Consider the following 16624-nt stretch of genomic DNA (forward strand, 5'->3'; position numbering starts at 1 on the left):
GATTGAATAATTTCGGTCATAGTATTGATCCCTGAGGTACACCACAGGATATATTTAGCGTTGTAGACGTGTGTTCGCCTAGCTTCACGTATTGTTTCCTGTTCGTTAGATAACTTCTTATCCAGTTTAAGACTAACCCTCTGATGCCATATCGTTCTGGTTTTTTGATTAAAATATTGTGATTAATTGTGTCAAATGCTTTAGTTAGATCCATAAAAACTGCTGCCGCACATTTTTTACTATCTATTGCATTGGTAATTTATTCTGTAATTTCAATTAAAGCCATTGAAGTTGAAACATTAGCTCTGTATCCACATTGGTTCTCTTCAAGTATTCTATTTTTATTTATGAAACTTTCTAATCTGTTATTGAACAGTTTTTCAATGATTTTAGAAAATTGTGGAAGTAAAGAAACAGGTCTATAATTTGTAAATTGATGTTTGTCTCCAGTCTTATAAATTGGTGCAACTTTAGCTATTTTCATTTTGTTTGGAAATGTACCTGTTTGAAATGATAGGTTACTAATCTGTGTACGTTTTGAAGAGACAGCGAAAGTGACCGCCGTAAACACCAATACTTTTGGGGGGGCCGGCAAAAATTGTCATTAAATAAACTTTGTCCATCCATCCATCCATCCTTTTTCTTCCGCTTATCTGAGGTCGGGTCACGGAGGCAGCACCCTAGGCAGAGAAGCCCAGACTTCCCTCTCCCCAGCCACTTGTACAGTTCCTCCTGGGGGATCCAGAGGCGTTCCCATGCCAGCCGGGAGACATAGTCTTCCCAACGTGTCCTGGGTCTTCCCCGTGGCCTCCTGCCGGTCGGACGTGCCCTAAACACCTCCCTAGGGAGGCGTTTTGGGTGACATTCTGACCAGATGCCCAAACCACCTCATCTGGCTCCTCTCAATGTGGAGGAGCAGCGGCTTGACTTTGAGCTCCTTCCGGATGGCAGAGCTTCTCACCCTATCTCAATGAGAGAGCCCCGCCACCTGGTGGAGGAAACTCCTTTCGGCCACTTGTTTTTTTTTTTTTTTTTTTTTTAATGTCCTGCCCAGCTTCTCGGGCAAATCATATAGCAGATGTAGATGCCCATATCGGCTGTTCAGATTTACTTTACAAAAGAGAAGTGTAGGATACTTCTCTTGTTGCCTTACTTGTATTTTGACTTTATTAAATGTATTTATATTATCATTTGGTGCAGCCGGGCCGGAGCAGGAGGGGATAGAAAGAGAGAAAAAGGAAGACAGAGGGGGGAATTGTGGGGACAAGAGGGGGATTAGACAGAGAGACAAAAACAACAACAGCAAACACAACAACAACAACAGAGCAACATCAGCAAATACGACATGTACAAATATGATGGTAAAAGTAATAGCAAATAAGCAGTTAGCGAAAATAAAAATAAAAAATACAGAAATGACAATGAGCATTATTACACTAAAAATTGAGCAATATGAATACCAATAGAAATAGTGCTATTGATAATAAACAATACCAATACTTTACCTTTATTATCAACAATACAATTGTTCAAATGCAACAATACATATACGTAATGATAACTTGAGATACGAAAGAATGCAGAAAAATGGAGGGGAAGAAAGAGAAGCAACCTACATTAACCTTGTAGATTGTTATAGTAACAATAGGTTAAGCTTTGTCAGTGTGCCATGTGTTATACCCAGTTTACCCTAGGGCAACAACGTTAATATATGTTTGATGAAACGTGATTATGTGCATGAGTGTATGTGTGCATATGTACTTGTATATGTACAGTATGTGTATATGTGTGCTTGTACAGTGAATGTATATGTACAGTATGTGTATATGTGTGTACAGCGAATGTATATGTACAGCATGTGTATTCAGTATGTGTGTTTGAACAGTGAATGTATATGTACAGTATGTGTATATGTGTGTTTGTACAGTGAATGTATATGTACAGTATATGTATGTGTGTGTTTGTACAGTGAATGTATATGTGTAGTATGTGTATGTGTGTGTTTGTACAGTGAGTGTATATGTACAGTATGTGTATATGTATGTTTTTACAGTGAATGTATATGTACAGTATATGTATACAGTATGTTTGTATAATGAATGTGTGTGTGGATGTACGAACTTTGAGTGTGTAAATATATACTGTATTTATTTGTATATGTATGTGGGAGCGTAGGTACCTATGTATGTCTGTATGTATGTGTGTGAGCATATGTGAATTTGCATGTACAATACATTTGACTCCCAGTGTGTGCGGGAGCCAGAGTACGGCCCCAGCCTCCCCGAGAGCCCATCCCACAAACAGTAGGTGTGGTGCCCAGGGAACCAGGGGCCACCGCCCCCACGCAGCCAAGCCGGACAGCGACAGGAACCCCAGAGCCTGGCCCACCGCGCCGCCCACAAGGGCCAGCAGCAGGCCGCAGACAGACGCACCCGGCAGAGGACAAGGCACGAGAAAAGCAGGGGGCAGCCAGACCCCAAGCCAGCGAGAGACCACACCCCACACGGACAGAAAGGCGGGACGCCCCGCCCGAGGGGCCCGGAGACCCCCCGCAACCGGACGGGAAGATCACAGACATGCTGACACACAAGGTCACTACCCCAACAACTGGCCGACTCGGAGCACCTCGGAATACCCTGCAGCACCAAGCTACCACCTTTCGGCCGCTTGTACCTGTGATCCTGTCCTTTCGGTCATAACCCAAAGCTCATGACCATAGGTGAGGATGGGAACGTAGATCGACCGGTAAATTGAGAGCTTTGCCTTCCGGCTCAGCTCCTTCTTCACCACAACGGATTCATACAGCGTCCGCATTACTGAAGACGCCGCACCGATCCGCCTGTCGATATCACGATACACTCTTCCTCACTCGTGAACAAAACTCTGAGGTACTAGAACTCCTCCACAAGATCTCCTCCTTGTAAATGTGAAAAATAGACAGTTAAGATATATTTTCATATTTTTTGGTTTGAAAAATGTAACAGTGAGGAAGTTGCCAACAGCCTTTAATTTAATGTTTTAATATTTTTATGTGACTAATCACAGGTGTTAACTCGTTATTTTTGACAACCCTAATAGAACGCATTCATTTTGCTAAAAAGACACTACTCTGTGTTGAATATAAACACAAAATTGGAAAGAAAAGGTCATGTCAGCTAATTTAACGATAAGCAGTTTAAGTTTCCACCCCCCCACACCCCTCGTGTGCTGCATGTCCTCTTATCTTAGCAGTGGAATGCAATGCAACAGCTGTGCGGGGAGAAAAGCAGGGTGGGCTGGCTGAAACCCCCCTCTCAGACCCCCGCCTAGCAGCAGCAGCAGCAGCAACCCCCCCCCCCCCCATCCTTCCCTCCCTCTCTCTCTTCAAGCGACATTCCGGGCTCCTGAAAGGCAACTTAAAAGTGAGCGACTAGCAGGGCTGCTCCACATTGGAAGGAGCGGGAGAGGGAGGGAAGCGAGAAGGAGGGAGAAGGAGAGTCAGGCACAGTGCTGAAGAGAAGCAGGAGGAGGAGGAGGAGGAGAGCACAAAGAGAAGGAAAGTGGAGCACGGGAGGGGAACCGGAGGCTGGGTGACGGCGGGAGAGGGAAAGACAAAAGAAGGAGAGAGGGTGCAGACGAGGCGGTCTCGAGCGGAGGGGACTGGAGCAAATGGCAACGGAGGAGACGGCGGGGGGAGCCAGGAAAGCCACCAAGAGCAAACTGTTTGAGTTCCTGGTCCATGGAGTGGTGAGTGTGCCTTTGAAGGGGGCTGCACTAGTGTGTGTGTGTGTGTGTGTGTGTGTGTGTGTGTGTGTGTGTGTGTGTGTGTGTGTGTGTGTGTGTGTGTGTGTGTGTGTGTGTGTGTGTGTGTGTGAGAGAGAGAGATAGCTGGCCATGTGAAGGTTATTTCCAGCTACCCCCCGCCCAACCCCCTCGCCCCTTCACTGCCCTCCCCTCTCCCCTGGATTGTAACCCAGGTTAAGCCATGGAGGGAGCATGCAGGGATGGAAGAAGCAGGATGTGTCCAACAGCAGCATGATAGTAGATGCAGCAGCAGCCAGCTCCCCTTCTTCTCACTATATAACGAGCACACTACTGAGCATGCTTCTTTTGGAGTCACAGAGGGGAGGAGGCAGGCGGTGAAGGGGGGGTGCAGAAGATGACGAGTCCCACATTCAAAACAACACGCTCAGCCTTCCGGGCAGCGTGCCGGCGCCCCGGCTGGAGGGACTAGGGACCCCGTAAGGTCACCGGACGTCAATGTGGTGGAAGATGGAGGGCGAGGCGAGGCGACGCGGAACAATCGCTTCATTCATGTGAAGCTAGCGTGAAATGTCAGGTCGCTCATGGTTGGAGGTTAGGATGACTGTTAGCTCTGTTTGTGTGCTGCTGACACACTGCCTCCATCAGCCTCCATCACTTGCTCAAAGTCACTGCTAACTTCCAGTGCACGGCTGAATCCATGAGTGCACTTGACAAGTCAAGTATTGGATTCAAATTAAAAAGAGCAGACCGCGCCTGTCATTTAGAGATCTTTGACTACTGTTTTTGGAGTACATCCCTAAAAACAGCAGCACACTCCTGTTGTATATATAAAATATTTGGCTACTGTATTTGTAGTACATTCCTAAAAACATCATTGCATTCCTGTTATATGTCTAGAAGATGTTTGATTAGTGTTGTTGTAGTACAGCCCTAAAAACAAAGGCACACTCCTGTTTTTTATATAGAAGATGTTTGATTAGTGTTGTTGTAGTACAGCCCTAAAAACAAAGGCACACTCCTGTTTTTTATATAGAAGATGTTTGATTAGTGTTGTTGTAGTACAGCCCTAAAAATAAAGGCACACTCCTGTTTTTTATATAGAAGATATTTGATTTGTATATTTGTAGTACAGCCCTAAAAACAAAGGCACACTCCTGTTTTTTATATAGAAGATATTTGATTGGTATATTTGTAGTACATCCCTAAAACAGCAAACCACACCTGTCATTTAAAGATCTTTGACTACTGTTTTTGTAGTACATCCCTAAAAACAGCACCACACTCCTGTTATATGTATAGAAGATCTTTGATTATAGTGCTTTTGGTGTACATCCCTGAAAACAGCAGCACATTTTTGTTATATGTATGAAGATCTTTGATTAGTGTTTTGAAGTACATCCCTTAAAAACATCAACCCACTCCTTTTATATCCAAGATATTTGACTACTGTTTTTGTAGTACATACGCTTAAAGGCCTACTGAAACCCACTTCTACCGACCACGCAGTCTGATAGTTTATATATCAATGATGAAATCTTAACATTGCAACACATGCCAATACGGCCGGGTTAACTTATAAAGTGCAATTTTAAATTTCCCGCTAAACTTCCGGTTGAAAATGTCTATGTGTGATGACCTATGCGCGTGACGTCAATCGTTGAAACGGGAAGTATGCGTACACATTGAATCCTATACAAAAAACTCTGTTTTCATCTCAAAATTCCACAGTATTCTGGACATCTGTGTTGGTGAATCTTTTGCAATTTGTTTAATGAACAATGAAGACTGCAAATAAGAAAGTTGTAGGTGGGATCGGTGTATTAGCGGCGTACTACAGCAACACAACCAGGAGGATGAGAGATGGATAGCAGACGCGCTAGCCTACGAACTCACCTTAACTTCCTCCGTCTCCGGGCCGCCAACCGCATCTGTGATCGGGTGAAGTCCTTCGTCGCACCGTCGATCGCTGCAACGCAGGTGAGCACGGGTGTTGATGAGCAGATGAGGGCTGGCTGGCGTAGGTGGATAACTAATGTTTTTAGCATAGCTCTGTGAGGTCCGGTTGCTAAGTTAGCTTCAACGGCGTCGTTAGCAACAGCATTGTTAACCTTCGCCAGGCTGGAAAGCATTAACCGTGTAGTTACAGGTCCATGGTTTAATAGTATTGTTGATTTTCTATCTATCCCTCCAGTCAGGGGTTTATTTCTTTTGTTTCTACATGCAGTTAAGCACAATGCTATCACGTTAGCTCCGTAGCTAAAGTGTTTCGCCGATGTATTGTCGTGGAGATAAAAGTCACTGTGAATGTCCATTTCGCGTTCTCGACTCTCATTTTCAAGAGGATATAGTATCCGAGGTGGTTTAAAATACAAATCCGTGATCCACAATAGAAAAAGGAGAGAGTGTGGAATCCAATGAGCCAGCTTGTACCTAAGTTACGGTCAGAGCGAAAAAAGATACGTCTTGCACTGCATTCTAGTCCTTCACTCTAACGTTCCTCATCCACGAATCTTTCATCCTCGCTCAAATTAATGGGGTAATCGTCGCTTTCTCGGTCCGAATCGCTCTAGCTGCATTGAAAACAATGGGGAAATGTGAGGAGCCTTTCAACTGTTGACGTCACGCTACTTCCGGTACAGGCAAGGCTTTTTTTATCAGCGACCAAAAGTTGCAACTTTATCGTCGATGTTCTCTACTAAATCCTTTCAGCAAAAATATGGCAATATCGCGAAATGATCAAGTATGACACATAGAATGGATCTGCTATCCCCGTTTAAATAAAAAAAAAAATCATTTCAGTAGGCCTTTAAAAAACCGCAGACCACGTCTGTCATTTAGAGATCTTTAATTAATGTTTTTGTAGTACATCCCCAAAACAGCAGCACACTCCTATTATATAGAATATCTTTGCTAGTGTTTTTGTAGGAGAGCACGGCTGTTTTATCCTACTGAGTATTAGCGTCCACTGCAGTGGACATTTGCATTTTGCATATCAGGGCTATTTTTTTTCCAAAAATTCCGACAAATCAAATAAACAAAAGACAAATATCCACTGCAAAGGACACTGGTTCTCAGGAGGATATAGAGGATCTTTGATGAGAATTTTTGCAGCTGATTACTAACAGAATTGTACCCATATAGATGATCTGTAAAGAACATTTTTGCAGTAGGTCTTTAAAAACAGTGGAGCATTGCTTTTGTAGGAAACTGTTGAATAGTATGTTTTCTTTAAAAAATGGCCGCACACTCCTCTCATTAGGGCGGAGCGATAAAACGATATCAATATATATAGCGATAGACAGGTAATTGATACCAATAAAAAATATGTTTGATAAAACGTTTCATACATTTTTTTTCCTTCTTTGTCGGAAAAAACTGGAAGTCACAAAGCAAGGTTGGTTGCATGAATAAAGGCACTTTCTCGAGTAACGCAGGAAGTGATCACTGTTCAGTGAGTCATACGCAAACAGCCAATCAGGTAACAGTATCAACTTCATTTTGATTGCGCCCTCTTGTTGTCACGCAGTTGATTCTCTGCATGGAGTGAAAAGATAAACTAAAATGAGTGCTGCAGAGACCAAATAAATTGTGGACAAAACAGGAGAAGTCACCTCTACAGTATCACAGTTTTTGGGGATTTTTTTCAAACGGACCGTAGTCAGACCGATGTGGTCTGTAAATTATGCAAGGCACTCGTCCCCACCAAGACCGGTAATAACACACCACCTTAGCCGCACTCACCATTTAGAGCACAGCCGTAACTTCCTGGCACTAAACCTGCAGAAAATAGTATTTCTCAGGTTTTACTGTTTACATTTTCACACTTTGCACTATTTTGTTACACTTTATTAAGCATTTCCTACGTATTCCTTATTTTTACACCTTCATTTTAAGAGGTTATTGTTAAAAGTGTTCAATGCTATTTTAGAATTTTGTTCACATTGATTTGGTGTTTTCCATGGTTGTGTTGACATTTATTTTCTGTTTTGATAGTTGAGGGGATTATAATCAGAGGAAGGTTACATTTGAAATTAAAATGTTCATATTTAAGAGTTTTATAATGGTCCCTATATTTTAAAGGTCATAAGAAATATCAATAATTATCAACATCCACCGATATATAAAACATTTATATATTGCTACAGTTTTCAGCCATATCGCCCAGCCCTACCTCTCATATAGAGGATCTTAATATTATAATATTTTTGCAGCACATTCCTAAAAACACTTTGAACTCTGGTGTATAACTAGCAATTGTGTAGTTGAACCTAACAACAGCCAAGTTTTTACCTTATATCCTTAAAAACAGCAGTGCGCTCCTGTTATACAGTATATATAGAGTACAGGCCAAAAATTTGGACACATCTTCTCATTCAATGGATTTTCTTTATTTTCATGACTATTTACATTGTAGATTGTCACTGGAGGCATCAAAACTATGAATGAACACATGTGGAGTTATGTACTAAGCAAAAAAAAGGGAAATAACTGAAAACATATTTTATCAGTGACGTGCGGTGAGGTTCATGACTGGTGAGGCACTGACTTCATCACAGTCAGATTTACAAACATATGAACCCCAAAGAGTATCTTATTCACCATTTGATTGGCAGAAGTTAACGGGTTATGTTTAAAAGCTCATACCAGCATTCTTCCCTGCTTGGCACTCAGCATCAAGGGTTGGAATTGGGGGTTAAATCACCAAAAATTATTCCCGGGCGCGGCGCCGCTGCTGCCCACTGCTCCCCTCACCTCCCAGCTGGGATCAAGGGATGGGTCAAATGCAGAGGACAACTTTCACCACACCTAGTGTGTGTGTGACAATCATTGGTACTTTAACTTAACTTTGACTTTACACATACAAACTGTAGCACACAAAAAAGCACATTTAATAAAAAAAACGTTATTATGGTCTTACCTTTACTTATAAGTGTGGGAACAGTGGTGTTTGTGTTGGAGGAGTTGTGAATGAATGAAATATGAAATCCGTGCTGCAGTCTGCAGGTCCCTGCTGTCGTTCACGGCTCCTCCGGCGCGAGCATTGTTGTTTTTGCACTTTTTGGCTTCTTGTTAAGTGACTTTTTTTGGGTGGATTCTGTCTTGCACGTGGAGGGTTTGGGTGTGGGCTTTGTTTGGTGTGGCGCTCCCGTCAAGGGTGCATTCTACGGCGGGAGTGCTTTAACCGGCACAAGGAGGCGGGGTTACTGCGAGCCTCCCACAGTGCGTCTTCGCAGCAGTTTTATGATTGCTCAGCACAAGAAATACTTTACACACATACAGTTGTTGACAAAATACACTGTACATTATATACCTCAGCTAACTAAACTATGGAAATGTATAATATAATTCATATAGCAATACGGTCTCACTACACAGCAGGCCAGCAGTTAGCCGAGTCCGCAATCCATGGTGAGGCACAAGTGCCTCAACTGGCTGCTGATCACCGCACCGTCTCTTCTCAGTATTTGAACGGCAAATGTGAAAATTCAGCGATTTTGAATAAATATAATCTAAAACTGGTGAAGTTAAATGGAAAATAACTTTATAGTATAATCACTGAATACATATAACAATTTCATTAATTTTTTTTCTTTTTACATTTTTTTTCTTTCCATGATGGCAGGTGAGGCCCCGCCTCACCTGCCTCTAGTGACCGCACGTCACTGTATTTTATATTCTAGTTTCTTCAAAATAGCCACCCTTTGCTCTGATTACTTTTTCGCACACTCTTGGCATTCTCTCGATGAGCTTCAAGAGGCAGTCACCTGAAACGGTTTTCACGTCACAGGTGTTCTTGAGGCTCATTGAGAGAATGCCAAGAGTGTGCAAACAGTAATGAAAACAGCAGAATTATAATAATAATTTGCTCATGTATTGGGCCTCATTAGATTGTGTTAATGTACCGTACCTAATTATGTGTCCTATTCCTGTTTATTTCTTAAAGGCCTACTGAAATGAATTTTTTTTATTTAAACGGGAATAGCAGATCCATCCTATGTGTCATACTTGATCATTTCGCGATATTGCCATATTTTTGCTGAAAGGATTTAGTAGAGAAAATCGACGATAAAGTTCGCAACTTTTGCTCGCTGATAAAAAAAGCCTTGCCTGTACCGGAAGTAGTGTGACGTCACAAGCGGTAGTGCTGCTCACAATTCCCCGTTGTTTACAATGGAGCGAGAGAGATTCGGACCGAGAAAGTGACAATTACCCCATTAATTTGAGCGAGGATGAAAGATTCGTAGATGAGGAACGTTACAGTGAAGGACTTGAGAGGCAGTGATGGACGTATCTTTTTTCGCTCTGACCGTAACTTAGGTACAAGCTGGCTCATTGGATTCCACACTCTCTCGTTTTTCTATTGTGTATCACAGATTTGTATTTTAAACCATCTCAGATACTATATCCTCTTGAAAATGAGAGTCGCGAACGCGAAATGGACATTCACAGTGACTGAACATGTAAATACACAAATAATAATTCAGCTTTGCGAAGCTAAAAAAAATAGAAGCTAACCTAGCTACGTAGCCAACGTGATAGCATCAGTCTCAAATGCAGATAGAAACTAAATTTAAAAAAAACCTGACTGGATGGATAGACAGAAGATCAATAATACTATTAAACCATGAACATGTAAATACACGATTAATAATATTCCGCTTGGCGAAGCTAAAAAAACAGAAGCTAACCTAGCAACGTAGCCAACGTGATAGCGTCAGTCTCAAATGCAGATAGAAACTAAATTCAATCAATCAATCAATGTTTATTTATATAGCCCTAAATCACAAGTGTCTCAAAGGGCTGTACAAGCCACAACGACATCCTCGGTACAGAGCCCACATACGGGCAAGGAAAAACTCACCCCAGTGGGACGTCGGTGAATGACTATGAGAAACCTTGGAGAGGACCGCATATGTGGGTAACCCCCCCCCCTCTAGGGGAGACCGAAAGCAATGGATGTCGAGTGGGTCTGACATAACATTGTGAAAGTCCAGTCCACAGTGGATCCAACACATCAGCGAGAGTCCAGTCCACAGCGGGGCCAACAGGAAACCATCCCGAGCGGAGACGGGTCAGCAGCGCAGAGATGTCCCCAACCGATGCACAGGCTAGTGGTCCACCCGGGGTCCCGACTCTGGACAGCCAGCACTTCATCCATGGCCACCGGACCTATGCAACTCCCCCTCGCAAGGGACAGGGGAGAAGAGGAAAGAAAAGAAACGGCAGATCAACTGGTCTAAAAAAGGGGGGTCTATTTAAAGGCTAGATTAATTAGGGCGGCATGGCGTAGTGGGTAGAGCGGCCTTGCCAGAAACCTGAGGGTTGCAGGTTCGCTCCCCGCCTCTTACCATCCAAAAATCGCTGCCGTTGTGTCCTTGGGCAGGACACTTCACCCTTGCCCCCGGTGCCGCTCACACCGGAGAATGAATGATGAATGAATGAGTTGTAAAAATGAATGATGGGTTCTCACTTCTCTGTGAAGCGCTTTGAGTGTCTAGAAAAGCGCTATATAAATCTAATCCATTATTATTATTATTATTATTATTATACAAATGAGTTTTAAGATGGGACTTAAATGCTTCTACTGAGGTAGCATCTCTAACTGTTACCGGGAGGGCATTCCAGAGTACTGGAGCCCGAATAGAAAACGCTCTATAGCCCGCAGACTTTTTTTTGGCTCTGGGAATCACTAATAAGCCGGAGTTCTTTGAACGCAGATTTCTTGTCGGGACATACGGTACAATACAATCTGCGAGATAGGCTGGAGCTAAACCGTGTAGTATTTTATACGTAAGTAGTAAAACCTTAAAGTCGCATCTTAAGTGTGCAGGTGAGCCAGTATAGGCGTAATATGATCAAACTTTCTTGTTTTTGTCAAAAGCCTTGCAGCCGCATTTTGTACCAACTGTAATCTTTTAATGCTAGACATAGGGAGACCCGAAAATAATACGTTACAGTAATCGAGACGAGACGTAACGAACGCATGAATAATGATCTCAGCGTCGCTAGTGGACAAGATGGAACGAATTTTAGCGATATTACGGAGATGAAAGAAGGCCGTTTTAGTAACACTCTTAATGTGTGACTCAAACGAGAGAGTTGGGTCGAAGATAATACCCAGATTCTTTACCGAGTCGCCTTGTGTAATTGTTTGGTTGTCAAATGTTAAGGTGGTATTATTAAATAGATGTTGGTGTCTAGCAGGACCGATAATCAGCATTTCCGTTTTCTTAGCGTTGAGTTGCAAAAAGTTAGCGGACATCCATTGTTTAATTTCATTAAGACACGCCTCCAGCTGACTACAATCCGGCGTGTTGGTCAGCTTTAGGGGCATGTAGAGTTGAGTGTCATCAGCATAACAGTGAAAGCTAACACCGTACTTGCGTATGATGTCACCCAGCGGCAGCATGTAAATACTAAAGAGTGCAGGGCCAAGAACCGAACCCTGGGGAACTCCGCACGTTACCTTGACATAGTCCGAGGTCACATTGTTATGGGAGACGCACTGCATCCTGTCAGTAAGATAAGAGTTAAACCAAGACAAGGCTAAGTCTGACATACCAATACGTGTTTTGATACGCTCTAATAAAATATTATGATCGACGGTATCGAAAGCGGCGCTAAGATCAAGAAGCAGCAACATAGATGACGCATCAGAATCCATCGTTAGCAATAGATCATTAGTCATTTTTGCGAGGGCTGTCTCCGTAGAGTGATTTGCCCTGAAACCGGATTGAAAAGGTTCACAGAGATTGTTAGTCACTAAGTGTTCATTTAGCTGCTGTGCAACAATTTTTTCGAGAATTTTGGAAAAAAACGGAAGGTGGGAGACCGGTCGGTAGTTTACCATGAGGTCAGGATCGAGGTTAGGTCTTTTGAGCAGAGGATGAATAACCGCTTTTTTGAATGCTAGGGGAACAGTGCCGGAGGAAAGTGATAAGTTTATAATATTTAACACTGATGGACCTAATAATACAAACAGTTCCTTGATAAGTTTCCCAGGAAGTGGGTCAAGTAAACATGTTGTTTGTTTTATCCCACTTACACGCTGTAATAATTCCTCCAATGTTATTTCATCAAAAATAGAGAGACTATTTTGGAGGGCAGTGTCCGTCGTATATACAGTCGTATTTGTGTTAATAGAACCCAGTTGTAGCTGGGATGCGTTGTCTTTAATCTCCTTTCTAATGAGTTCAATTTTCTTATTAAAGAAATTCATAAAATCATCTGCCGAGTGGGTGGAGCTACTGGGAGGAGTCCCTTGTTGGGTTAGCGATGCTACTGTACTAAACAGAAATTTAGGATCGTTTTTGTTGAGGCGGATGAGATTTGAGTAGTATTTAGCTTTAGCTAAGGTAAGCATGCGTTTATAAGTTATTAAACTATCACTCCATGCTTGATGGAAAACCTCAAGTTTAGTCGCGCACCATTTGCGTTCCAGTTTTCTACATGATAATTTATGAGCTCTAATTTCTTCTGTAAACCATGGGGTGCGCCTTTTAGGGGCCCTTTTTTGCTTTAGCGGTGCTATACTATCAATAATTTCGCGCAAGGCATCGTCAAAGTTGTTAGTGAGGTTATCAATAGAGCCGACATAATTTGGGAATGGTGCCATTACCGAAGGCAGTAGGTCAGCAAGAGTCATCGTTGTGGCAGCATTAATGTTGCGGCCGCTATAGCAGTTATTATTATTATTAGCTTGTTGACAATGAGTCAAAACTTCAAATTTTATAAGGTAATGATCGGACATTACTTTAGTATATGGAAGTATCATAACTTTGGAGGTGGTGACACCCCTGACAAGCACCAGATCTATTGTATTACCGTTGTGATGCGTGGGTTCATGTATTATTTGTGTAAGACCACAGCTATCAATTATGGTTTGGAGCGCCACGCACTGAGGGTCCGATGGGGTATTCATATGGATATTAAAGTCCCCCATTATGATTATATTGTCGGCGTGCGTCACTAGATCAGCAACGAACTCTGAGAATTCACTGATAAAGTCCGAATAGGGCCCAGGGGGGCGGTAGATAACAGCCAGGTCGAGAGGTAGCGGTGTGACAGACCTCATAGTAAGCACCTCAAACGATTTATATTTATTATTTAGGTTAGGGGTAAGGTTGAAATTTTCATTGTATATTAGTGCGACACCCCCTCCCCTTTTAAGAGGACGGGCAACATGCGCATTCGTATAGTTAGGAGGAGATGCCTCATTGAGCGCAAAAAATTCGTCTGGTTTGAGCCAGGTTTCGCTAAGACCAATGACGTTAAGATTGTTGTCTCTAATGACCTCATTAACTAATAACGCCTTGGGAAACAATGATCTTATGTTTAAAAAGCCCATATTATAGGTATTGGGCTGTTTTGACGAGTTTTTGTTAAGATTATCCGTAGTGACAATATTAACAATGTTGCGTTTATTATGCGTAGTGCACTTTAAATAGTTTCGACCATATCTAGGAATTGATATGACGGGAATTTTCCGATTGTTTGCTTGGTGCTGCAATAGACTGGACATATCATAATTTGCCACCTCAGTAGAATGCATGTCCACCTCTGACACAGACACAACAGAAAAAACATTATGTGAATTGTGTATTATTCTAAGAAAATTGCTATGCATTAAAAAAAAACCTGACTGGATGGATAGACAGAAGATCAATAATACTATTAAACCATGAACATGTAAATACACGATTAATAATATTCCGCTTGGCGAAGCTAAAAAAACAGAAGCTAACCTAGCTGCGTAGCCAACGTGATAGCGTCAGTCTCAAATGCAGATAGAAACTAAATTTTAAAAAACCCTGACTGTATGGATAGACAGAAGATCAATAATACTATTAAACCATGAACATGTAGATACACGATTAATAATATTCCGCTTGGCGAAGCTAAAAAAACAGAAGCTAACCTAGCTGCGTAGCCAACGTGATAGCGTCAGTCTCAAATGCAGATAGAAACTACATTTTAAAAAACCCTGACTGGATGGATAGACAGAAGATCAATAATATTATTAAACCATGAACATGTAAATACACGATTAATAATATTCCGCTTGGCGAAGCTAAAAAAACAGAAGCTAACCTAGCTGCGTAGCCAACGTGATAGCGCCAGCCTCAAATGCAGATAGAAACTAAATTTAAAAAAACCCTGACTGGATGGATAGACAGAAGATCAATAATACTATTAAACCATGAACATGTAAATACACGATTAATAATATTCCGCTTGGCGAAGCTAAAAAAACAGAAGCTAACCTAGCTGCGTAGCCAATGTGATAGCGTCAGTCTCAAATGCAGATAGAAACTAAATTAAAAAAAACCCTGACTGGATGGATAGACAGAAGATCAATAATACTATTAAACCATGAACATGTAAATACACGATTAATAATATTCCACTTGGCGAAGCTAAAAAAACAGAAGCTAACCTAGCTGCGTAGCCAACGTGATAGCGTCAGTCTCAAATGCAGATAGAAACTGAATTAAAAAAATACCTGACTGGATGTATAGACAGAAGATCAATAATACTATTAAACCATGAACATGTAAATACACGATTAATAATATTCCGCTTGGCGAAGCTAAAAAAACAGAAGCTAACTTAGATGCGGCGGCAGGCGTTGTACGCTTTTGACGACACCCCGGCCGCCATCAGAGTCGGCAAGAAACATATATTTCCCCAAAGTTACGTACGTCACATGCACATATCGACACGCACGTACGGGCAAGCGATCAAATGTTTGGAAACCAAAGCTAGACTCACCGTAGTGCGTCTGTTATCCTGCTCAAAACACAACACAACCTCCTGGTGTTGGTGTTGCTGTAGTCCGCCGCTCCACCGATCGCACCTACAACTTTGTTATTTGCAGTCTCCATTGTCCATTAAACAAATTGCAAAAGATTCACCAACACAGATGTCCAGAATACTGTGGAATTTTGTCAAAGAAAACAAGAGGCTTTTCTATCGGGTCCGACGGGGTCCAACCACTTCCGTTGCTTTTGTGACGTCACGCGCATAAATCATATCCAAATGAGTTTTTCAACCGGAAGTGTGGCGGGAATTTTAAAATTGCACTTTATAAGTTAACCCGGCCGTATTGGCATGTGTTGCAATGTTAAGATTTCATCATTGATATATAAACTATCAGACTGCGTGGTTGGTAGTAGTGGGTTTCAGTAGGCCTTTAAGCTAGGATGCTGTGATTCAAAGTCAATTACTGTATATAAGTATATTTGATATACAGTATACATTTTATTTGTTTCCCGAGCGCGGCCACCGCTACTGCTCACTGCTCCCCTCATCTCCCAAAGGGTGGAACAAGGGGATGGGTCAAATGCAGAGGGTAATTTCACCACACCTAGTGCGTGTGTGACTATCAGTGGTACTTTAACTTGAACTTTAATATAAAATAATACAAATATAAATATAATAACCTTTAGAATATAACAATTAAAAACAAAAATGTATACAAAGTTAATATATAAATAGCAGATGTCATCAGACTATTTTTAATTGAGTACCAGTCCAAAATAGTGTTGTCAAACTCCTATCAATTATATCATAAAATCTAATAATAGGCTCATTTTGGAGTCTTAAATGAATAGGCCAGGAAGACTTTTTTTTTTATTTAAAAAAAAAAAAAAAAAAGAAAGATGCTGAGGTTTGATTTCGTCACTGTAATCAGTGCTGATGGTGAGCAGTGGACAGGGACTGCGGGGTGGTTGTAGATTTATGTAGTGAGACTGGATGAGGTATTGTCTCTTTGACAGGAGCGGTCATTACGCCGGCTTTGCTGCTTGGACTCAGACGCACGCACGCACACACACACACTGTTGGGACAACAATAGAGTGTGTGATTGATGAGCTAGAG

At 41.9% G+C, this 16624-nt stretch overlaps 1 protein-coding gene across 4 annotated transcripts in view; it reads left to right on the top strand.

Annotated features, from left to right (window-relative positions):
- The first annotated feature begins 3485 nt into the window (after positions 1-3485).
- smarcd3b (SWI/SNF related, matrix associated, actin dependent regulator of chromatin, subfamily d, member 3b) overlaps positions 3486-16624 on the top strand; it is a 51605-nt gene continuing 38466 nt past the window's right edge. For 2 of the 4 annotated variants that reach the window (XM_062021410.1, XM_062021413.1), the window contains exon 1: positions 3492-3726. In XM_062021410.1, the coding sequence (XP_061877394.1) occupies positions 3649-3726 (78 nt within the window). In that variant the 5' untranslated portion in view covers positions 3492-3648. Of the gene's footprint in view, positions 3727-16624 lie in introns of all 4 variants that reach the window. The other 2 variants (XM_062021411.1, XM_062021412.1) reach the window with 2 other exon arrangements.

This window comes from Entelurus aequoreus, linkage group LG15, assembly GCF_033978785.1.
Source record: "Entelurus aequoreus isolate RoL-2023_Sb linkage group LG15, RoL_Eaeq_v1.1, whole genome shotgun sequence".
Lineage (NCBI taxonomy): Eukaryota > Metazoa > Chordata > Actinopteri > Syngnathiformes > Syngnathidae > Entelurus > Entelurus aequoreus.